General features: G+C 38.6%; 1 protein-coding gene across 2 annotated transcripts in view; it reads left to right on the forward strand.

Moving 5' to 3' along the window:
- The window catches only part of nbeaa (neurobeachin a), an 861601-nt gene that overhangs the window by 685223 nt on the left and 152183 nt on the right, over positions 1-24195 (forward strand). For both annotated transcript variants that reach the window (XM_060826144.1, XM_060826143.1), the window contains 4 exons: positions 13637-13754; positions 13938-14040; positions 19271-19386; positions 21336-21448. In XM_060826144.1, coding sequence (XP_060682127.1) covers positions 13637-13754; positions 13938-14040; positions 19271-19386; positions 21336-21448 — 450 coding nt within the window. The remainder of the gene's footprint in view (positions 1-13636; positions 13755-13937; positions 14041-19270; positions 19387-21335; positions 21449-24195) is intronic.

Consider the following 24195-nt stretch of genomic DNA (forward strand, 5'->3'; position numbering starts at 1 on the left):
TTTCTGTTCCATCAGATATCCCTACTACCTTTCCTTTCATAATCAGCACTTTTTTTTAAAGTTCCACCCTTTTTGCTACTTGTTTTTCTAATATTCTTGTGATGCTTTTTATTTATTCTGTTATGAAGACAGACAAAAGGGTCAGAATCTTACAGGGTTTAAGAAACATGGGCTACAGAGAAATGTATGGCAAAATTAGATGACAAGTGTGGGAGGCCCACCTCAATTTTGAGATCACCTTGTTCCAGCTTTTATGCTATTCTACAGCAGCAATGCCGGAATCTGAATAAGCTACAACAAGTAGCCAATTGGCAGTCATTATTGCATGTTAAATGCCTTATTAATGCCACAATTTGCTTCATTAATTTTCAAATTCCCATCTTGCCATAAATCACCAAAAAAAGCTAGACATCAGGAAAACTTGACAAAGCAACTAGAGCATGTATCTAATGGATTCAGCTTATTCTGAGCAAACATGATGGTGCACACTTAGGCAGTAACATCTCAGGGTGCTATCAATGAGCACCAGAAAATTGTATTCCTCCTCCATGGAGGTAAGCATCCAGAATCAGCCAACATCATGACCATCCTGGCCCTTACATAATGCACTGGCAGTGTGCTCTGGAAGCAAAGAAATGCGTTGCAGGGCACACCAGCAATTAGCATTTAAAGGCTATATTGAGAACACTTTCCACATAGGGACAGGCACCCAGATAACAGACTGGACCTGGCTACATCTCAGGAATTCCCCTTTTCTCTTTTACTGCTGACTCACATAGATCTGAGCTGCACGTTCACACCAGTTGCCTTGTCATGCTTTTACTTGCCCTCCCAATTAATGAAGTCACAAAACCAGGCAGTTTGTATTGTAGCCTAGAAGGTGCATATCTTGCTTTATGGTAGTGTGCTTCATCAATCTCACACCTACTCCATGTGCCAGCTGCATAAAAGTCAAACAAACTGCACATGCGGCAAGCAGGCAGCCATGTATCCAACTCTCAGAAAAGTAGTCCTCACCAAGATTCTTGCAGGTGCACACCAGTAAAGGGTCCTGGCACAATAAGTCAAGCACAGCCTCCAATACCAGTCAAGGGCTTTGGCCAAAGTCAGACTTTTAGTCTGATCAGGTTGGGGTGGGTCTCAGTCAAGGCTTCTGCAGTCTGGGGACTGAGCTACGGCCAATCCATTGGTTCCATAATGACCAATTCAAGCAAGAGGCTCGTGGAATCTGAAAGACAAAAGAGAGAGAAGATGCCATATCCAATGGTTGGAAGTGGTGTGCAATGATTGAGTGATAGCAAGGTTAAAGGGAGAGTGGCACTGGCAGGCAAAGACGAACTTAACTATTTGGTGAGATATGGATGCGTCCTTGCAGAATCAATCTCCAGTTTCTCCTGTGTTTCTCTCACTGATAGTGGGACATGGATGTCAGGTAACCACAACCCCTATCCATATTGACTCCATCTAGCTTTACATAGACCTTCTTTTTCTGTAGTGAGAAAATGCAGGGAAATGAGAGAGGTGACATGGCTATTGAAATTATTGCATGTGGGGAAAAACATGATCAGATATACCAAAGGATTAATGAGCCAATACAGAAGGCATGCGGGTTAGTGGTGTGGGTCGCTGATAAGGAAGAGTGGGTGAGGGAATGTGTTACAGGCAGCAGTCAGTTGGTGGGAGGTGCATACTCTGAAGACAGAACTGATCCAGGCAGCAATGATAGAGCAGGCTGGCAGGCTGTTGTGGCACGGCCTCCTCTGACAATCTTCCGGCAAAAGGACACCAATTTGTTGCATCATTCTGTCCATCAGGACCTCTAGATCCCTGTCAGAGAAACGTGGTGCTGTTTTCCCTTGACCTGACATCTTGCAAACATCCTTGACCAGGCAAGGCAGCCTTGGAAAACTAGTGCTTGTCCAGGTGCAAAGGAGCATTTTAATGATAGCATGGGTGCAGCGGATGTTGGTTTCTCAGCAGATATCCACTGAGTGGTGAGGTGTTGTCAGAATGGTAAGATGAGGCAAACATTGGGCATGAGAGACGCAGTAGGAACATGGTAGATAATTAGTGAGATGAGTTTGATAAGATACAGCGAGAAAACTTCCCATGCTTCACTGCAAGATACCCTTCAAATAAATTCAACACAGTTTGGCCTTAGTCAAAAAAATGTAATGTACAGTTCAAAATATTTGTTCAAGGTTTCTGCCATTTCCTTGTTTCTCATAAAAAAAATCCCAAATCTCTCTCACAAAGATATCACCACTTTAGGTCACATTTTACATTTTTATGCACTTGTAGAAGGTTTAATTGTTTTTAATATTTCCTCTTTGTCTGTCCTACTCTAACTTATCTTTATTACTTACTAATCATGCTTTGTTGGTTACTAAAGGTCTCTCAATCCTCCAGGCCACTATTAATCTTTGTAGCCTTGTACATCTTTCTTTTTCAAGTTGATATTATCTTTAAACTTCCTTAGTCACAACAGAAAGTGCAATCTTTTCATAGCAGCTTTCTTTCTCAATAGAATTTTTTTGGACAGTTGTGAAATATCTCCTTAAAACTCTGGCATTGCTTTTCAACCGTATCACCCTTTGACGGATTCTCCCATACTACTTCATCAACTCTATCTTCATACCTTTGTAATTGTCTTCATATGAGTTTAAGATACCATTACTTCCAGACCCAAATTTCTTACGAATGTGAAATTTCATCCTGTAATAATCACTCACTTAGTTGGAGGATCCTTTACTACAAGATCATTCATTAATCCTGTCCCAGTTCACATTTCAAGGTATAAAATAGCCTGCTCCCTAGTTTATTCTGGAATGTATTGTTCTGAGAAACCCAAATAGACTTTGCAAACTTGTCTTCCAGGTTACTTTGCTGTTAGGATATCGAGACAGCTGGACCAAATTAGCCTTTTTAACCCCCATATTTGCAACACAGTAAAATTAAATCATCAACGACCCCAAATAATGACTTAAGTGGTTTCTTCCCATACTTTTGAATACAGGGTGTTCTGGTATAACACTGCAATTGTATTCCCCCGCAACCATGCGCTATAGAAAATCACTATATCTGTTCAGTAGAAAGTTCGCATTGCCCAACAGCGTCCACAATTTTTCAATCACTTTATAACCAAATCGCGTTGACAAAACACAAGTGATACCAGAATGACCTGTAAACAATCTTAATAAAAAATAACTTGGCAAATAATTAATTTCCAGAGACTTGTTTTGTTTTTTAAACTTGTCTATTTATTACATGCTATCATAACTTCAGCAGAGAAAAAAACAATACTGCCGAGCTTAAATTTGATCCATTCATTGTGGGATCACTTAGTTCTGTCTATCACTGGCTGCCTATGCTGATTGACATGCCTGTCATCCTGTTTGATAGCTTCACTATGTTGACACCTCATTTGTAGGTGTGTCTGGTGCAGCTCCTGACATGCCCTTCTGCACTCTCCATTGAAACAGGGTTCAGCCTCTGATGGTTATGGTTGAGTAGGGATGTTGCTGCAGATTGTGGCCCACAATGCCTCATGAATGCAAGTCTTGAGTTGCCAGTTCTAGGAGTTGAATTTAGTTTGGTGATAGTGCCGCACAACACAATGGTGGGCATTCTCAATGTGAAAGCAGGACTTTGTCTGCGCAAGCATTGTGCAGTGACCACTTTTACCGATATTATCATAGACAAATGTATCTACAAGCAGCAGATTGGTAAGGATGAGATCAAGTTTGTGTTGGGCCTAGGAATTCCTGCAGAGATGTTCTGGAGCTGAGATAACTGACTCGCAACAACCACAATCATGCTCCTATGTGCCAAATATAACTCCAATGAACACAGACTTTTCCCCATAATGCCCATTGATTTCTAATTTTGCTAGGGCTCCTTCATGCCACACTTAGTTGAATGTGACCTTGCTGTCAAGTGCTGTCACTCTTACCTCACCTCTGGAATTCAGCTCTTTTGTCTGTGTTTTAACCAAAGCTCTATTGAGGTTCAAAGCTGAGTGGTCCTGGCAGAAGTACAATTGAACAAAAGAAAAGCAACTTTAATTCTGGTTCCACCCTGATAGACTGATCAACTCTTCCTCAGGCCTCAAATACCATTCAGCAACTTCCATCTGCTGAGCATAGGGTTTCTTTCAGACTTGCCAGAGCCGATTCTCAGACACTGACCTCTTTAGTTGCCAACTTCTGCTATCTATTTCAACAAAATGCTTTTCCTGAGTTACCTGTGTCTGTTAGAATTGGTTTGGAGGAGCCGATGTTGTACTGGGGTGGACAAAATTAAAAATCACACACCAGGTTATCATCCAAGTTTATTTGGAAGCACTAGCTTTCGAAGCATTGCTTCTTCATCAACCATCTGATGAAGAAGCAGCGCTTTAAAAGTTGTTGCTTCCAAATAAACCTGTTGGACCAGAACCTTGTGTTGTGTGATTTTTAACTCTGTCATAATTCTCTTAATCAAGAATCAGCCTGCTATTAGTATCCAGGTCTGCCTCACAAACAAACAAGGCTTGATTAGTCTGTCCTAACCCTTTCACCACAAGTTGTCCGAAAGTCCACAAATCATCTCCAGCTCGTAATTCAAAATTGATAAAAGAAAGAAAATGAAAAACCAACAAAAGTACTGACATTGCCAACTAGGCTTGTCTGATGTGTGTGAAGATTTATATTATCCATGATTTTGTGGCATCTTTCTTAAAGGTTTCATTATTTCTTGTTTTTATTTACACTTTTGCACAGATAATGTCAGCTGAAGATGTGCTTCAAGTGCTGGACACATATCACATTAGCCAGGATTTTGAAATTAATCATTTTGTGCTTTGATCTGTATAATACAATGCAGCAGCAAGTGTTAGAGGTGCTGGAGAAAAAAAGGTACAGAAGAAGAAAAGAAAGAATGTACTATGACCATAGTGCCATCACAGATGTACATTGCTGCCCAAATGCTTTCAAAATGGCATAGTTTAGTTTATTTTGGACCATTGTGCCAAACTGAGCCTACCTGACACTACCTCCCTAAAAAGGGCAAAAATCAAAACAACAAACCAGCTAACATATAATTCAAGCCTTCCCCGCCCCTCACCTTTCTTAAGTGGCAGAGTGACATGTAAAGCTTTTGAATCTAATGGTATTGTTTTTGAATTGAGAATTTGAGAAGATTGTAATAAGTGGATCTGTAATGATTTCACCTATTTTCCTACTTCAAATTTTATAACAGCAATAGAAACCATCTGGTCCAGGGAATTTATCATTGTTTAATACTTTTTTAAAATTTATGTTTACATTAATTTTCATGAGCTTCTGTCCCTGGTTTAATGTTAGTTTCCTTAGTGTTACTGACATGCAATTCCTGTACTTTTCTGCAAAAATTGATATCAAGTCATCATTTAATCTGTCTGCCATTTCATTACTTCCATTAACAGTATTGCAAATAATAGTTTTCCTAAGTCTTACCATTGCTTCTAAACACCTTTTTCCTAATATAAATAAATTTGTTTTGCTGACTCAGCTCTCTCATTTTAGTGAAGTTTGCCTGACCTACATCTACAGCCTTGGTAGTTGTTTCACATTTTTCTTTTTGAAACCACTACATTAAACTTCAATAACAGCAAAAACACTATGTAAGTTAGTAATCTGAAATAAAAAATAAAGAATATTAAATAAACTCAGCAGGTCTGGCAGCATCTCATATGAGAGAAATACAGGTAACATTCCCATTCTGATATTACTCTTCTTTGGAATATGACCAAAGAATTGCAGTAGACATAAAATTTTGTTTCTCTCTCCACAGATTCTGCCAGACATGCTGAACTTCTCCAGCACTTTTTTTTACTATGCTAAACTTGAATCATATTATGATTATTAGATAAATATTCATTCTTCATTAAAATGCTAATTTACTGACTTATTACAAAATCCAATTTGACCTTCCCGAAGAGATATTTTTGTGGGGAAAGGTAATGGCCTTGTAGTATTATTGCTAGCTTATTAATCTAGAAATGCAGGTAATATTCTGGGTATTGAGTTCAAATCCTCCATGGCAGAATGTGGAATTTGAACTTAATAAAAATCTGCAACTAAAAGTCTAATGATGACTATGAAATCATTGTTGATTGTCAGGAAAAAATACCCATCTGTTTCACTAGTGTCCTTTAGGGAAGGAAACTGCCACCCTTGCCTGTTTGGCCGAAATGTGACTCCAGACCCATAGCAATGTGGTTGACTTTTAACTGTCATCTGGGCAATTAGGGATGAGCAATAAATGCTGACCTAACCAGAAACACCATATTAATCAATTTTTAAAAATTACCTTAAACTATCTGATGAATTTCTTGTCTTTCCTTATCTCAGTCTATACATAAGTTAAATTCTCTCATTAAAAGTCAGCCTGCCCTCACAAACATGGGACCTATAGAAAACTCTCATTACTCTCTTAAATCCTTTTTATTGCTTAATTCTATCCACAAAGTCTCCATTGCCTGCCTATTTCTCATTGTAATTGGTCAGGATTTAATTTATACAATGGCGATCCCACAGTCAGTTAGAAAACTAATGGGACCTCTTCATTGCTTCTCTCCAGAAGAGTCAATGTAGTTTAAGTGCAATCTGACACTTACCTGACAAGTGTTGGACCTTCCATTCAATCAAGCCCTCGAGGCAATTAGGGGTAGCAATAAAGACTGGTACAGACAGCAATGCCTGCATCTCATGAATAAGTCAAAAAAGCTCAGAAATTGTGAGGTTATGCATTTGCGGAGGCCAAACAAAACACTCAAATGTATAATATATCGAAGGGTGTTGAGAGGAAAAAGGAAGTGAGAGATCTTGGAGTATATGTCCACAAGTCCATGAAAGTGGCAGAACAGCTAGATGAGATGTTAACAGAAGCATATGGGATGTTTTCCTTCATTGGGTGTGGTATTGAGTACAAGAGCAGGGATGTAATGAGGGAACTGAACGTAATATAAAAAATAGGAGCAGGAGTAGGCCATACAGCCTCTTGATTCTGCTCTGCCATTCAATAGAATTATGGCTGATCCATCATTCCTCATACCCACTAAACTGCATTTTCCCCATAACCCTTGATTCCCCTACTGATCAAAAATCAATCTGATATAGCCTTAAATATACACAAGGAATTCTATGCCCACAGCTGTCTGTGGCAAGAAGAAATTCATCCTCATCTCACCCTTTTATTCTAAAACTATGCCCTCTGGTCCTAGACCTTCCCATGAGAAGAAACATTCTCTTAGCATTTACCTTATCAAGTCCCTTAAGATTTCTATATATTTAAAAAGATTATCTGTCATTCTCTTAGACTCCAGTAAGAGTTCGAACCTGTTTAACCTTTGCTCATAAGACAATCTGTCCATGCTGGGGATCATCCTAGTCAACTTTCTCCACATAAATTATATTTTTCTTTAAATAAGAGGACTGAAACTGCTCTCAGTTCTCCAGATGTGGTCTCACCATTACCTTGTAGAGTTGCATTAAAGCTTCCCTACTCCTATTCTCCACCCACCTTGAAATAAGGATCAACATTCCATTAGCCTTCCAGGTTACCTGCTGCACCTGTGTGCTAGCTTTCTGTGTTTAGTTCACAAGTATCCCAAGTCCCTTTGTGTTGCAGCTTTCTGTGGTTTTTTTTTCCCATTTAAGTAATACTTTTATTTTTCCTTCCAAAATGAATAACTTTACATTTTCTCACATTATACTCCATTTGCCAACCTTTTGCACACTTACTCAACCCTGAAAGTTTCTGTATCTCTCTTGCAGCTTGCCTTTCCACCTATTTTTGATGAAGACATAGGTTGACTTTTGTGTACAATTCTGGTCAGCACATTATAGGAAGAACACGTTACTACAGAAGAGAATACAGAGGAGATTTACAAGATCGTTGCTAGTGAATGAAAGTTCCAGGTATCAGGAAAAATTGGATATTTAGGGTTGTTTTCCTTAGAAGAAAGGAGGCTGAGATGTGACTTAAGGTGTTTGGAGGACAGAGAAGATCAATTTCCCCTAGTGAATAGATCAATTACCAGGAAAGACACGTTACTTAGTTTACACCCCTCATTCTGCAATTTCCCAATACACTGATCCCAGCGTAGTTTAGCTGAAGGCATCTCAATGGCACAGCTGTCTCTTTCCCTTGTAAGGCTGCTAGAGCATTATGAATTGAATTCTATTTCCCTCTCTCAATCTGTGAACCATGCATTAAACTCTTATGTACCCTACTCCAATTAGTTTATGACTAAGGTAGTAATACAGAGGAATTAATGTTCAGGGTCTAGTTTTTAAATTTAGTCCCTCGCTGCTCTTATTCACACAAAATTCTTTAAGTCTATATATGTCATTGATACCTCCATGGATCATGACAATTAGTTCATTCCACTCCCAGTTCAATTTCCTCCTCATCTCAAAGCAGATTCCTTAACCCTGCTTCAGGGTGGGCAGTGAAGCTTATGTGACTCAGGCTTTTGGCTATAAAGAGCAATATCTATGCTCCTAACTATATAGTCCCTTTCTAAATCACACTCCTCTTTACTCCCATGATTTGAGTAACTCCCTACACTAAAGCTGCTGTGATCAGTTTGTGTATCTTCCCTGTAGTCATTGCTCTCAAATCATATAAGCTGTGAGGATCACAAACCCGTTAGACAAAGGCTGAGGCTCCTCCTTGACTACATTCTACATCTTCATATGTCTCAGTCACCATCACAACTTCTTGTTCCTCATTATGGGCCAAGTCAGAAGTGTCTTGCTCAGGGTGTGACTACTTCCTAGAGAGAAGTACCTGGTAGGTTTCCCCCACCTTGATGCATTGTATTTTCTGAAGCTTGGACTCCAGCTCAAAACATGAAGCCAAAGATCCTCATGTCACAAGCACTTACTGCAGATGTGATTACTTTGGATCCACAAAGTTGCAACCAGCTTCCACATGGTACAGCTGCAATACACCACCTGCCCTTTCACCTTTGTATTTTATATTACTGAACTGTTATCTGTAGTTACATGAGCAGAAGTAGAATATTTGAGCCATTCATGCCAATCTATTTGTGTTTCTAACTCCACAATCCCATTTTTCCCCACCTTCTTCACGATAACTCTTGATGACCTTGCCTAACAATAATCTATGCACCTTTTCTGAAAAAAAATTCAATGACCTTGCTTCCACTGTCTTCTGAAATAGTGTTCACGAATTCACAAAACCCATTGAGTGAGATATCCTCCTTATCTCCTTAAAGTGTGATCCCTACTTTTAAAACAGTGCTCCCAAGTACTAGATTGACTTACAAAAGTAACTATACTCTCCACATCCATCTTGATACCATTCAAGATTAAACAATCAATTAACTCTTCTAACCTCCATGCCCAACCTATCCTTATAAGACAACCCACTCAATCAAAGCATCAATCTCCTCTGAACTGCCTGCAATGCATTTATATTCTATCTTAGGTAGTTAACTAGTTATGCTACAAATGCAGTGCAATACTTATATCTCCCCAGTGTCAGATTAAGCTATAGCTCCTATTTAGAGGGATAAAATCATATTAATCAATGAGTTAATACCTTGAAACACTCACCAGCTGCTCAAAGCTGAGGAAAGGGTATGATAGGCAAACATCCAGCAACCTATTCCCACCTGCACAACATTTCAATTTCGCACTCATACCCACAAAGCACTCTGTTGTTAACTTACTCCCAAACTCATGTTACAGTTGTGAAATCTATCTGCATTTTTTTAGAGGACTGGTGATTCACTCCACAGTTGTATCTTCTAAATCATCTTCCTTCTATGGTCATTAACATCTGTGTAGACAACTCAGGGTAAAGGTTCAGAAATAACTTTGATTTAAATAATTCATTGCTTTAAATATCATTAAATTGTCTGCATGGGCTAGAATTCATTTTTATGTAATAACCCTAGAAATACCTGTTATTCAAGTAATGTTTGCCTTAACAATAAGTGTTTATATAGTGGGGAGTTAACCAGGGCTCCCATTCCCATTTGTTTCATTGGAAGTGCTAATGTAGAAGTTGCCAGTTTTGGGCTTGGTTGTGTTGCCCCTGATAACCTGCCAATAACTGCCTGAATTCACACATGATGAGTGCTAATTGGATTAGACACTAGAAGATAACTGAAGAAATCCAAACTCAGCAGGAGCAAGTTACCACTGAAGACGATAATTAACTAAGAATTTTGTAGAAAGGTGAATGGTCCTTATGAATGGGGCTTTGTTCTTATCTGTAACCAGATGTAATTATGAGGAGTATGTAAGCATATTAAAGAAGGAAATAAACTGCACTTAAACAGCAGTTTGTGTATCATCAGTACATTTTGCAAATTAATTACTTAATAACTGTTGCAGTAAAGGTAAATATGGCAACTAATTTATATTTGGCAACGTCCCACAAACATCAATGAGATAAATTACCAGAAACATGTTTTTAGTAGTGTGGATTTAATATCAGTTCAAATTTTACAATTTTTACCAAATAACAAAGATAATTTGACAAATAAGAATAGCAAGCAATATATGTACATAATCCAATAGAAGTCATCAGAAAATAGATGGTTTTCACCAAAAGTAATGCATAAAAATATTTATTTTAGTTATATACAGACTACATTTCAAAACATGCTGTCCAAAGTAGGACTTCAAAATCTGAATTAAAAATAAAACATAATTTCCCATGTCACGTGTTAAGCTGTCTGGAATTACTACAATTAATATTGTTGTAAAACTGCACACCTGACTCTATGTTACACTCTGTGGTTTGGAAATCTTTACTGTCTTCAAAGGACTAATGTACTTTCTATTTTGTTACATTTGCTGTGATGGATTTCTATCCATTGCTAATTCTCAGTATCAGGTAGAATTTATTGCACTTACTGAACTATAAAGTGTTTCTTAATTCAGACTGTAATATGAAAATTGCAGCTCAGCTAAATATTTTGGTGCAAAACTAATATTGCATGTCTTCAAGGTTATTATGAATGCAAAACATGTAGATTAATCTTTCAAGCAAAGCAATGAGCTTCACCTCTATATGAAGTAAATTGAGATAATGTATATTCAGATCTGACTGTAATATTGTTGTCATAGGGCAGATTCTAATGAGTTCAATTTTTAAGTAACTTTAGATGCAGCAAATATCTATATGTAAGGGAATGGAAATGAGATTAATTTTTTTTAAGGCTAGGGTAAAGGTTGACGTGTGAAAAATTGAGTTAGTTTGCAAAAAAGAAATTTGTTTCTTCGAGTAAAAATTGAGGTCAGGAGGCCAGAGCTTGCCTTGCTCCTGGATGAGTGAAATGAATCAAACAATATGGCTACAGGAACGTGTGCAGTTGTATAATTTAATGATGAGGTTACATTCATTATCTTGAAAATGAACGTAATATGGCTGACTTTATCTTTTTAATGGCAATGATTTTTGTATTACTTATGCACTGCCTTTAAGTGATTTCTGAACTGATAGCTGTGTTTTTTGAATAGGCCAAGAAAGAATAGTGTTGGCCTCATTGCTGCTTGTCGATTTTTGATTTACATTACCACCATGTGTTTTTTGGTTATATTAAACAGCATGAAACTCATCTGCTAGGAGTATCTTTTAATTACTGTGTGCAAATTTCATCTGTAATTGAAACAAAAAGCTTTTCAGCCATCTTCCCAAACCATCTTGACAAGCTGAAACCTGAATGTTATTTTCTGGTGCTGCGATTAGATTGGGGCTGAAGTCTCCAGCTGGCAGGCCTGTCTATGACTGGAGGCGGCCTGTCCCCAGTGCTTGTCATTTCCTGACATGCCTGACAGGACAAGGAGAGCCGTCCCAGACAGATTCATTAGATGGCATTTTCCACAGCTGGGCTAAAATGAGGGCTGCACTTCATCACAGCAACGATGAACTAACTCTGTAAGGCCCTTGTTGGTTTTAACCAAAGCCATGTTGTTTTAACAATTTTTGTTTTGCAATATTTTAAAATCTTTTGACATGTTTTCATTACGTTTCCCTGAAGCTCACACCTCATGCATTATGCTGACATTGATTCTAAATCCAAGCAGCTACTGTGGTTGAGACCATTGTGATAGGATATCGAGCATTTTATTCATTCATGAGATGGCGGAGCTTACCTTTCACCTTATTGTTGGCTGCCATTTCTTTAGTTCATGGTCTCTATGACAACTGTTTAAATTGGGATGAGTAACTGTCATCTGGAGTATTACGGAGAGAAAAGTGTTAGTGAGCATAAAGTCCCATAGATAGAGCATTTCAACATAATCCAATTTTAATTGAGCTCAAGAGACTTTGATGTGCTGCATAAGGTCAGGAAAGAGCTATTCCAGGGAGAAATTAAACCAGCCTAGCTAGGCTTCAGTACTACTGACTGTCACCATTTTAAATGAGCATTAGCATCAGCCTTAACCTTCCCCTGTGGAACATCTCACTTCACTTCCAACATTTCTCTGCCTTCTACCATATGCGAAGGTTGAGGGACTTTCATTTTTTTTAACACCTCCTTGATTAAGTTTGAAAAGCATGAAGCTGACCTGAGATGCACAGAAAGCTGTCAACTGGGCCCTTCTTTGTATATCAGGGTGGGAAAATAGAGAATGGAAAAGGATTATTTTCACTTGTCAGTTAAAGTCCACTTGATTTTTTTTTCACTGAAAAGGCAGGCTGTCTTTAACCTGTACTAATGTAACAATTAAGAGTTACATTAAAAGCAAAGATAGTTTGTTTTATTTTTTAAAAAGGTATAGCATTTCGAACTGAAAAGCAACACCAATCTGTGTTTAAGTAGGAAAATGTGTCTTGATAATTCTAATGGATCTTCTGTGAAATGAAAAGGCTCCTTTCATCTCTTTCTATACATCAGCAAATCCTCTGTGGTATTCTTAATACAAATTTTCTTAAGAGCACAAAAGGAGTGAACATTCTACCGGACTCCCTTATTAACCCTTTGAGAATAGCGGTTTCATTTCTGAATCATTTCTCCAAACATCATCATAAACAGAACAATTAGCCAAATATTCTGTACATTTAATACCTGTTTCTCATTGTGATGTATGAACATAGCAAAGCAGTGTTTTAAAATTTTAAAATGTTAAAGATCTTAGAAAAATAAAGCTTTGAAAGTAAGGAAGTTCTGTAATTTGAAAATAAAGTCATTTACAGCTGTTTGAGATTTATTCATAAGTGGTGACTTAAGAGAGTGTGTGTTTATAATAATGTTACGCTTTGTATGTATATTTAGGCAGTGTTCCAAAACTAACAGAACAACTGAGAGCACATCCCTGCCTCTTAACATATACCAACAATCACAAATAGATTGATTTGATTTCTTCAAAAAAATCAAAATTCTTATTATACTTTCCAACGATTTTTTCAAAACATACAACATCTTCATAAATTCCTTCAAACTATTTTAAAGGTAATGGGAAGGTCAACGTGCCTAACTGAAATTGTTGCAGATATGATTTTTTTTTATTTCTGAGATAAATGTAAATTTAAACTAAAGAAATATGATAACAAATGTTACAATAAATGTTTAGATGGTTAAAAATATTGTTTTATTTACTGATGAAATGAATATATTTTCAAATTTTAGGTTCTCGCTTACACTGAAGGTTTACATGGAAAATGGATGTTCAGCGAAATACGGGCAGTCTTTTCAAGACGCTATCTCCTCCAGAGCACAGCTTTGGAAGTTTTCATGGCCAATAGAAGTATGTGTAGTTACAAATTAGTTTTCTCTAATAAAGTGATGTAAATGGAGTCCTATAATGTTGTGCTAAGAATTTAATAATGTAATGGATACGGGAATACTGGGAGAATGACATTACTTTTTGAAGTAATTCTTTGTTGCAACTTGCCTTTATTGAATTATATTTTCCTTATTTTTTCTGCAGCATCTGTCATGTTCAATTTTCCAGACCAAGCTACAGTGAAGAAAGTTGTGTATAGTTTACCTCGTGTTGGAGTTGGCACGAGTTATGGTTTACCACAGGCCAGGTATTCAATATGAATGTTTTTATGGGAAAGTTCTTCTAATTGTTCATCTCAAATACAGTATTCCTAAATTAAATTGTTTTATTCAAAGAGGTTTATAGAATGATATAGTGCATAGCAAATCATTTGCCTATTTTTTTAAAACCCAAAAAAAATCTCAAAAATATTGGCTACATTGGACCAACACAATTTATTGAAATGGCAAGGATATGGGCGGTCAAAAACATTCTTATTGACAGAGAGATGATGTTTCAGTCTGTGTTAGGTCTCAACAGTGTAAAGAAGATCCAGTTGTGAGCAATAAATGCAGTTGACTAGGTTGAAAGAATTACAAGTAAATTGCTACTTCACCTGTAAGGTATGTTTGGGGCCTCCATCAGAGAAGGGAGGGAATGAAAGGACAAGCATTACACCTCATACAATCACATGGGGAAGTGCCATGGTGGGGTGAGGAAGTGCTAGCAGTGATGGAGGAGCAGGTCAGAATGTCACAGAGAGAACAGCCCCTGTCGAATGCTGATAGTGGAGGGAAGGGTAAGGGGGAGATGTGTCTGGTGATGGAATGGCAGAAGATGATCCTTTGGATATGGAGATTGGTGGGTTGGAAAGTGAGGATAAGGTTATTCTGGGAGGGACGGGACAAGGTGAGGGCAGGAGTGTGAGAAATGAATTTGGATGTAGCTGTGAATCGGAGTGTTTGGGGTTGGGGGAGGGGGAGAAAAAAGGAGCGTAGGTCAGAGGCATTGTGGCAAGTTGCATTGTCGGACCAGATGGAACAGACACAGGGAAACTGGGAGAATGGAATGGAATGCATGAAGCAAGGTGTGAAGAAGTGTTGTCAAAAATGACTGCAAAATTGCTGTCTTCTGATACTATAACTAGTAATATTAAAGGATAATAATGTTGATAAAGGATGATAATCTCATTTGTTTGGCCAAACTGGTCCTCACCCTTAACAATTTCTCCTTCAAATCCTCCCACTTCCTCCAGACCAAAGGGGTAGCCAGGGGCACCCGTATAGGCCCCAGCTATGCCTATCTCTTTGTTGGCTATGTAGAACAGGCCATTTTCTGTAATTATACCAGCACCACTCCCCACCTCTTCCTCCGCTACATTGATGACTGCATTGGCACCACCTTGTGCTCCTGCGAGGAGGTTGAGCAATTCATCAACTTCACCAACACATTCCACCCTGACCATAAATTTACCTGCACCATCTCTGACACCTTCCTCCCCTTCCTGGACCTCTCCATCTCTATTAATGACGACCAACTTGATACCGACATTTTTCACAAACCCACCAACTCCCACAGCTACCTGGATTACACCTCTTCCTACCCTACCTCCTGCAAAAATGCCATTCCGTATTCCCAATTCCTCCGCCTCCACCGTATCTGCTCCCAGGAGGACCAGTTCCACCATAGAACACACCAGATGGCCTCCTTCTTTAGAGATCGCAATTTCCCTTCCCACGTGGTTAAAGATGCTCTCTGATGCATCTCGTCCACATCCAGCACCTCCGTCCTCAGACCCCACCCCTCCAACTGTAACAAGGACAGAACCCCCCTGGTGCTTACCTTCTACCCTACCAACCTTCACATAAATCAAGTCATCCGCCGACATTTCCGCCACCTCCAAAAAGACCCCACCACCAGGGATATATTTCCCTCCCCACCCCTTTCCGCCTTCCACAAAGACCGTTCCCTCCGTGACTACCTGGTCAGGTCCACGCGCCCCCCCCCCCTTCAACCCACCCTCCCGTCCTGGCGCCTTCCCATGCCACCGTAGAAATTGCAAAACCTGCGCCCACACCTCCTTCCTCACCTCCACCTAAGACCCTAAAGAAGCCTTCCACATCCATCAAAGTTTTACCTGCACATCCACCAATATCATTTATTGTATTCGTTGCTTCCGATGCGCTGGGGAAACAGGATGCCTCCTAGCAGAGCGCTTTAGGGAACATCTCTGGGACACCCACACCAATCAACCACACCGCCCTGTGGCCCAACATTTCAACTCCCCCTCCCACTCAGCCGAGGACATGGAGGTCCTGTGCCTCCTTCACCACCGCTCCCTCACCACCCAACGCCTGGAGGAAGAACGCCTCATCTTCTGCCTCAGAACACTTCAGCCCCAGGGCATCAATGTGGACTTCACCAGTTTCCTCATTTCCCCTTCCCCCACCTCACCCCAGTTCCAAACTTCCAGCTCAGCACCATCCCCATGACCTGTCCTTCCGGCCTATCTTCTTTTCCACCTATCCACTCCACCCTCCTCCCTGACCTATCACCTTCATCCCCACCCCCATTCACCCATTGTGCTACTTTCTCCCCACCCCTACCCTCCTCTCATTTCTCTCACCACCCTTCAGGCTCTCTGCCTGTATTCCTGATGAAGGGCTTTTGCCCGAAACGTTGGTTTTCCTGCTCCTCGGATGCTGCCTGACCTGCTGTGCTTTTCCAGCACACTCTACTCCAGAATCTGGTTTCCAGCATCTGCACTCATTGTTTTTACCAAGGATGATAATGTGGCTCAGCACACAATGTGGAGCAATATTTGTGAGCGTCAACCAATGATATCATTCATGGAATAGTCCAATTTTAGCAGGGAAACTGCAATAATTTGATAATAAATTTGTGCTATATATCTTCAACTTTAAGGTTTTAAATTGTTCTTTTAGTAAATAATGTCTTCCTTTTTTAATTGTTAGTTATTTTTGTTGAGTGTAAACTAGAAATGTAGAGCTACTTGATGATAAATATATATTTACGTTGCTATGTGGCTTAAAAAATCTTTAGCTAGAAGTAAAAGGGTGGATATGCATGACTTAGAGGTGCCAATGTTGGACTGGGGTGGACAAAGTTAAAAATCACACAACACCAGGTTATAGTCCAACAGGTTTATTTGGAAGCACTGGCTTTCGGAGCACTGCTCCTTCATCAGGTGGTTGATTTAACATGTTAGACTTATGAACTTTTGTCTATTCGTCATCACTATGGTATCACACTGAATAATGAAACAGGGCAATTGCAGATCACATCTTGGGAAAGCTTGATAAGTGAGAATTGCTGCAGGTTGTTTCACAGTCGTGACTGTGCACTGTAGCCGTATAGAGTGGTAACACATTTACTTTTCAAACAAATGGAACAATTATTATGTATTGTATTAGGTTATAATCTTAAATGTGCAAAGGAAGAGCAAAGATAAACAAATCTGCGTTCATACTGATACTTATCCACTGTGACATTTGAGATATCATTTCTTCTCACTGTTGCTAACTAAGGATCGTTAGGACTATCTTTCATAAGACCTAAATATTTTATAATTTATGCAAATGACTTGGGTGAAGGGACTCAAGGAAGAGTTGCTCAATTTGCAAATGACAAAGATTGGTAGGAAAGTAAGATGTGAAGAGAGCATGAGATTCCAAATGGAAATGGATAGATGAAGTGAGTGTCAAAAGATTAGTAAATGGAGTATGTTCTGGGAAAATATGAAATTATCCATTGGTCGGAAAAATAAACAAGAAGCCTATTGTCGAAGTAGTGAGAAATTTCAGAACTCTGAGATGCAGAAGGGTATCCTAATGTGTGAATAACAAAACATCAGTGTGCAGGTACAGCAAGTCATTAAGAAAGCTAATATCATGTTTATTGAGAGGAATTGAATGCAAATGGAGTGAGGTGTTTTCCTTCGATTATTCAGGGCATTGGTGAAACCACACCTGAAATGCTGTGTTTATTATAGTCTCCTTATCTAAGAAAGCATGTAAATATGTTGAAAACAGTTCAGAGAAGATTTTCAAGAGTATTATCTAGGATGGAAGTGTTATTTCGTGAGGAAAGGCTGGACATATTCTGCCTGTATTGTCTGGAATTTAAAAGAATAAGAATCAAGTTCTTTGAGAATCATTTACGACCCAGAAGGATCTTGACAGGATGAATGTGGATGGGCTGATTTCTCTGGTGGTAAAATCAAAAACTAGGGTACTTTGATCAAAATAAGGAAACACCCTGGAAACCAATGCTAGCAACTTTGTCTTTTGTAACATTATTTCATTATTACTTTATTTTGCAAATTGAGTTATTTTACAGTTTTGATAACTCTCACACCAAATTTAGTTTTAGTGTCATTTTCAAGAAATAATCCACAGTAATGTTCATGAGAATGGACACCCAAGACATTAGCTTCACCATTGCAGAAAAATCTCTTACAACTGCACAATGTTGAGAATACTCCTTGAAAACTAGTCATACATTTTTAACACATTTTCAATACTGAACTATTTTATTAAGTTAAAAATCGCACAACATCAGGTTATAGTCCAACAGGTTTAATTGGAAGCACACTAGCTTTCGGAGCGTCGCTCCTTCATCGGGTGGTTGTAGCACCTGTATGATTTTTAACTTTGTACATCCCAGTCCAACACGGGCATTTCCAAATCAGAACTATTTTATGCTGTTATAAAATATAATTATGTATCTGGGTGAGACCACCATTTGGGCAGACATATTTACACTAAATGCATTGCAGCAGTTCAAGAGGGAAGCCCACCATCACTTTCTGTAGGGTAATTGAAGATGGCCAATAAATGCTGACCAAGCCTGTGACACCCACAATTCATGAGTGAATATTAAAAAAGATAACCTATATTTTCAATGGCCTATTTACTGTTCGTTTTCAAAATAAATACGTTTATTACCTCACTAGAAAATTCCCTGATTAATTAGCAAAGATCCTCTTTTAGGCTTATAAGTTAGTACACCAAACAGATTAACCAACTTTCAATGTGTTTCATAATTATTTTTCATCCGGTATAGTGACACTCCTTTATAGTCTCATTCCATGACAAATTCAGATGATTGATGACATTCAGTTTTTAACTTATTCTGAAAGTTATATAACGAAGAGAACACTGATATTCTTGTTTTAAAAGAATGTGGAAGAGCACCCAGAAGCAAAAGTGTACACAGAAGAATAGATTGATTGTTGTCACTCAATATAGCTCTCGTTCTGCTATTGAAGACATTGAAGTTCTACTGCTATAACAGGAGGAAAAAAACAATGCTGCTTATTAAGTGGGTAGTGAGGGATGTGCTTTTCCAAACATGTAATAATATCTGAAATGCCAAAAAGAGGAAAATATTTTCTAATCTCCCTTACTCAAACTGTATACAGAATCAAATATGTACTATGATTAATAATTTTTCCTCTTATTTTCTGGTATTAACAGGAGAATATCATTGGCCAGTCCTCGTCAGCTTTTTAAATCCTCCAACATGACACAGCGTTGGCAACGGCGGGAAATTTCAAACTTTGAATACCTGATGTTCCTTAATACCGTAGCAGGTACATTGATTTTATATCAAGGCTTGGCTTGAAAGTTTGCATTTAGCCAGTGGTATCCAGCTGCAAGCAATGATGGAGACTGAAACTATCCTATTAAATTTTATCAGGAGACGCATAACCTGCCAGTGTGACTGTAGATTCATTTATTGTTACTGGGGTTATTCTGTGGTCTCACTCTGCCATTTCCTTTGTTGACAGCTTTGTCTGAAACTGAAGCTTTATTAGAGTCTACAAACCATTTTCCAAGTGTGTCTGGAAACAATAACGAGAAAATGTAATTTTACTGCTTTGTCACTCAAGACAACAGCAACTAGACAGTAGAACAACAATGGCATAGTCTTCTGTTCAGTAAAACATCTTGAATTGTGGCAGATTAATAGAAAACAACATAAATATACATGAAAATAGGAGATTTTGCATTTGTATCAGAAGGTAAAACAAAGGGAGAGTACTTTACATGTTTCCATACAACAAATGCATTTTCCACTGTTTTATTTTCTGATGTGTGTGTGGTTGAAGTTTGCACTGAATAATTATGTATATATTTAGTTGCAGCATGTGTTGAGCTTATTACTGCCATCTAATTAGATGTAACCTGAACTGCTTACATGGAGAAAAATCATAAAAAATTCTTTCCTAATGAACTGGAGATGACAAAATGTCTGTTACGTGTTAGAAAGCAGACAAGCGAAGGAATAACAACTATAAACATGCTATATTTAAGTACATTACAAAATTGGTTTTCAGAAATGTTTTATTTAAGTCAAGTGGTCTTGTGCTTCAGAATTGAAGTGGAAGGAAAAATTGTATATCAAATCTCAGAAAATTAACAAGTTCGTTTATAGGTATAGAGGTGAACTAGAAATTAATAATTTTACAGTGAAAGCCTTTCTGACAATTTGACGTTTTTAGAGTATTCTGATTCCCATGAAGTTTCTATATCATCTTATGAATGGTGAGAGAAAACAGTTGTTAAAACTCATTAAAATGACCCAAGTCAGTCCTCGAACAAGAGGAATCAGAACAATGAGATCAAAGAGAACATTGTCGACTGCAATTTTAGTCATGCACATTATAAACGCATTAAGAAGTTCTAATAGTAATTTGAATATAATATATAAAAATATTTATGTCAGGGAAATTATTGTAAAGATTGTTGCAGCTTGGATTTCTTCCATATTGTTATTTGTCCATATGAATTTTTCACAGCTTGTAAAGTAGCAGCTTATTTATGGATTTCAACTTGAAACAAAATCCACCTGTGACAGACACCTGGAAAAAAAATACAATTGAAACTTTGATTAAGTTTATAATTGTGCAGCAAGTTATTCTACCTTTCATATCCTATGCAGCAACAATAGGTATCTTAAAGTTGAAACAAATATTCCATTGCATTAAATTTACAAAAGCTAAGTAATGTGAGAAAGCTGTTGTGCTACTGAGGGTTCCTGGTTTCTCATGTTTCAGCTGAGCACAGAAAAGTGCGGAATGTATGCAATTTATGCACAGAAAATATTTAGCAGAACAAGCAGACGTGCGTGTTTTATAGCTATTCTTCATTCAGAGGAATTTACTGCAGTCTATTTAAGAAAATGCTTTGACTAAGAGAAAAAGATGACCAAGTACGGGAAGTAGTAATTGAAATGTGAAGTTAGTAGCTGGTGCTTTTCTCTCCACAGTGTAGGCTAAAAGTTGATAAGTTGAAAAGATGGTAGTAATTGTATTGTCCCCCTCATATTTCCAGTGCTGTTCCTTAGAATTTTTGCTTAGAATTCATTGTTTCAGTGTCTTTAGAGCACATTTTACACACCTATAAAACGCATGATATTGGTGATAACACAATTGTATATTTAAAGTTATTTTAAAAAACAATTTTTTAAAATTTACAGTTTAATTCTGTTTGTAACAAGTTACAAACAATTTTTCACTATAATATCTCTTTTACCCAGGTCGGACATACAACGATTTAAATCAGTACCCTGTGTTTCCTTGGGTTATTACAAACTATGAGTCTGAAGAGCTGGATCTCACCCTACCAGGCAACTTCAGGGACCTATCAAAGGTATCTTTCAAAAGTACCTTTTTCAACATTAACCTGTTTTAGCAGTAGAGGTATACTAAATTCCTGTTCCAGTTTACTCAGACATAGGGATTTCATTAAGTCACTACAAAAGTTGCAAATCTTTTGTGCATGGTTTTCATGATTAGTTGCAACATACCTGTAGCAATCATACTTGACATTGTATTCAAGCAGAAAAAAAATCAATTCATTTTTAACAAGATGAAATAATGTTTTTTCAGTCATGTTAATTTTACTATTGCTACTGTATATGTGTACACATTTTATGGTGTTGTTTGTGCAAGATCTGTGTTGGTAACGATTTGTAGCAATGCAACGGCAAGCTAACAAGAATATCTACTGAGTAAACATGAAAATGTAGTCGTGAAAAAACTTCAAAGAAGTAAATGGAAAATTAGTGTGTAGAGATAATAATTGGGCAGAATTTTCCATTCCCTTGAAAAATCAGAAAAGGTGACTGGAAGAGAAAATAGCATCTCATCATTTAAGACCTGACGGGAAGGTCCATGATTGATCTACCTGGCCCACTACCAATTAAGACCCCTTCAGGGCTTGATTGATCAATCGTCCAGCTTGCCACCAACTAAGGTCTTTAAATGTCAGTGCACAACATCTTAAGCATCTCAACCCACTAATGGTCCAATTATCTGCCTTTCCAGGGGGCATGAGAAGTATCCATATTGCTGTCTGGAAAAAAAAAGGTGACTAGACTGGCAGGTTGAGGGAAGGACTTGCATTTGTCCCATTATAGGGGCATTCTCTTCACAATCCCACTCTGTTATACCCCACCCTAACCCCCTTCAATTGCTACTTTTTGTAGGCCCCAGTCTTCTTATCTACTGTTCAGATGGATTTGTTACTGCTGCCAAACTCTGGTTGGTTGGCAACTTCAGATGGGGCAGAACATCTCAGCCAATGCACCTTATTGATAGAGAATGAATGATTTTATTGGCACGCATATTTTACAGTGAGAAAAACAGTAAAATATAGTGAAAAGCTTTTCACTTTCACCACAATCCGGCACCATTTTGAATAGTTTTAAGAATAAGTATAGCTTTAAGAGAGCCCATCACTTCTGAGCCAGCTCATTATTAATGATGTCTTCCACTGTCATCCCTCTTTTACTGTCTCACTGCCATAAACTGGACATAACCAGATTTGCAGTTACCGTTCCTCAGGCACCATCTTTTGCCGTTAGATTGATTCTTGACCGCCAATGCCTCACTGCCACCTGTGCTGGATTAACCAACATCAGAGTGGCATCTCCATCTGCTGGGCCCACCTCATCGATGTTGCCGTGATGCCCTTCTTCCACAACTTCGCTGCTGCCAGCACTGGACCCAACGAGTGACAAAGTTGCCAAACCTCAGGTGCCATCTTTCGCTGCTGGGCCTACCTCGCCAACGTCACCTCTGCCAACATAGCAGCTGCCAATTCTGACGCCATTTCTGTGCTTGCTCCAGAAAAATAAGTTGGGGCTCACTTGAATGAGCCGCCATGAGGTCTGTGCTGGGTCCACTCAAGTCCATACTGGCATTCCTCGCTGCTACCAATGCTTTCCAGGTTCAGGACAAGAGGTAAGTAAAAAGGGAAAAAAAGGAAAGAAAAGAAAAGTGGTCTGAGTGGATCAGCTACAGCTCAGGAGTCCTACTCTGCCACCGTCATGACAACATATCAAGATCTTGAAGCCATCTTGAAGCCCAAAGGTCAGCACTCATATGTCTGATAAACAGTTGGCAAGCCTCCTTGATGATGGAGTGTTTGGGGAGGTGGTTCTCTCACCTTAAAAACAGCTGACCTCACACTTTGCCTACAAAGTGTAAAATTCCAGTGATTATGTTTCTGTGAAATATGCATTCAGATACTGATTTGGTTGCTGATTGATTTTCACACCGAGGGAAAAGCACTTAGAGTCATACAATACTCCAACCCGTCTAGGCTGACAAGACATTCCAATCTGACCTAGTCCTATTTGCCAGCATTTGTCCCACAGCCCTCTGAAGCATTCCTATTCATATGCCTACCTGCCTTTTAAATGTTGCAATTGTACCTGCCTCCACTACTTTCTCTGGTAGTTTCCTCCATAAATGCACCGCCCTCTGCGTAAAAACAGTTACCACGCAACTCGTTAATAAATCTTTCCCCTCTCACATTAAATCTATGTCCTCTAGTTTTGGACTCCCCCACCCCAGGAAAAAGACTTTGGCTACTCAGACTATCCATGCCCCTCTGTAAGGTCACCCCTCAGCTTCCAATGATCCAGGGGAAAAAAACCCAGCCTATTCAGGATCTCCCTATAACTAAAGCCCTCCAGTCTTAGCAACATCCTTGTAAATATCTTCTGCACCTTCTCAAGTTGAACAATAAACTTCCGATAGAAGGCCACAATTGTATGCAGTATTCTAAAAGTGGTCTCAACAATGTTCTGTACATCTAGAATATGACATTCCATCTCATATATTCAATGCATTGTCCAATAGGTTAAGTATACCAAACGCCATCTTCATCACTCTGTCTATCTTGAGACTCCAGTTTCAAGGAACTATGCACCTGCACTCCGGGTCCTTTTGTCCTTGCAGTAGCTTTATAAACTGATTAACAAATACATCTTCTAGATGAGGAATAAGTTGGCAATCCTCAAAAATGGTTGATGGGAGTTCAATGCACAGTTACCGTTGCCAGCTCAATGTTTGACATTGTCCATAGCACTCCATCCTCAAGCTACCTTC

This window comes from Hemiscyllium ocellatum, chromosome 6, assembly GCF_020745735.1.
Source record: "Hemiscyllium ocellatum isolate sHemOce1 chromosome 6, sHemOce1.pat.X.cur, whole genome shotgun sequence".
NCBI classification, from domain to species: Eukaryota; Metazoa; Chordata; class Chondrichthyes; order Orectolobiformes; family Hemiscylliidae; genus Hemiscyllium; species Hemiscyllium ocellatum.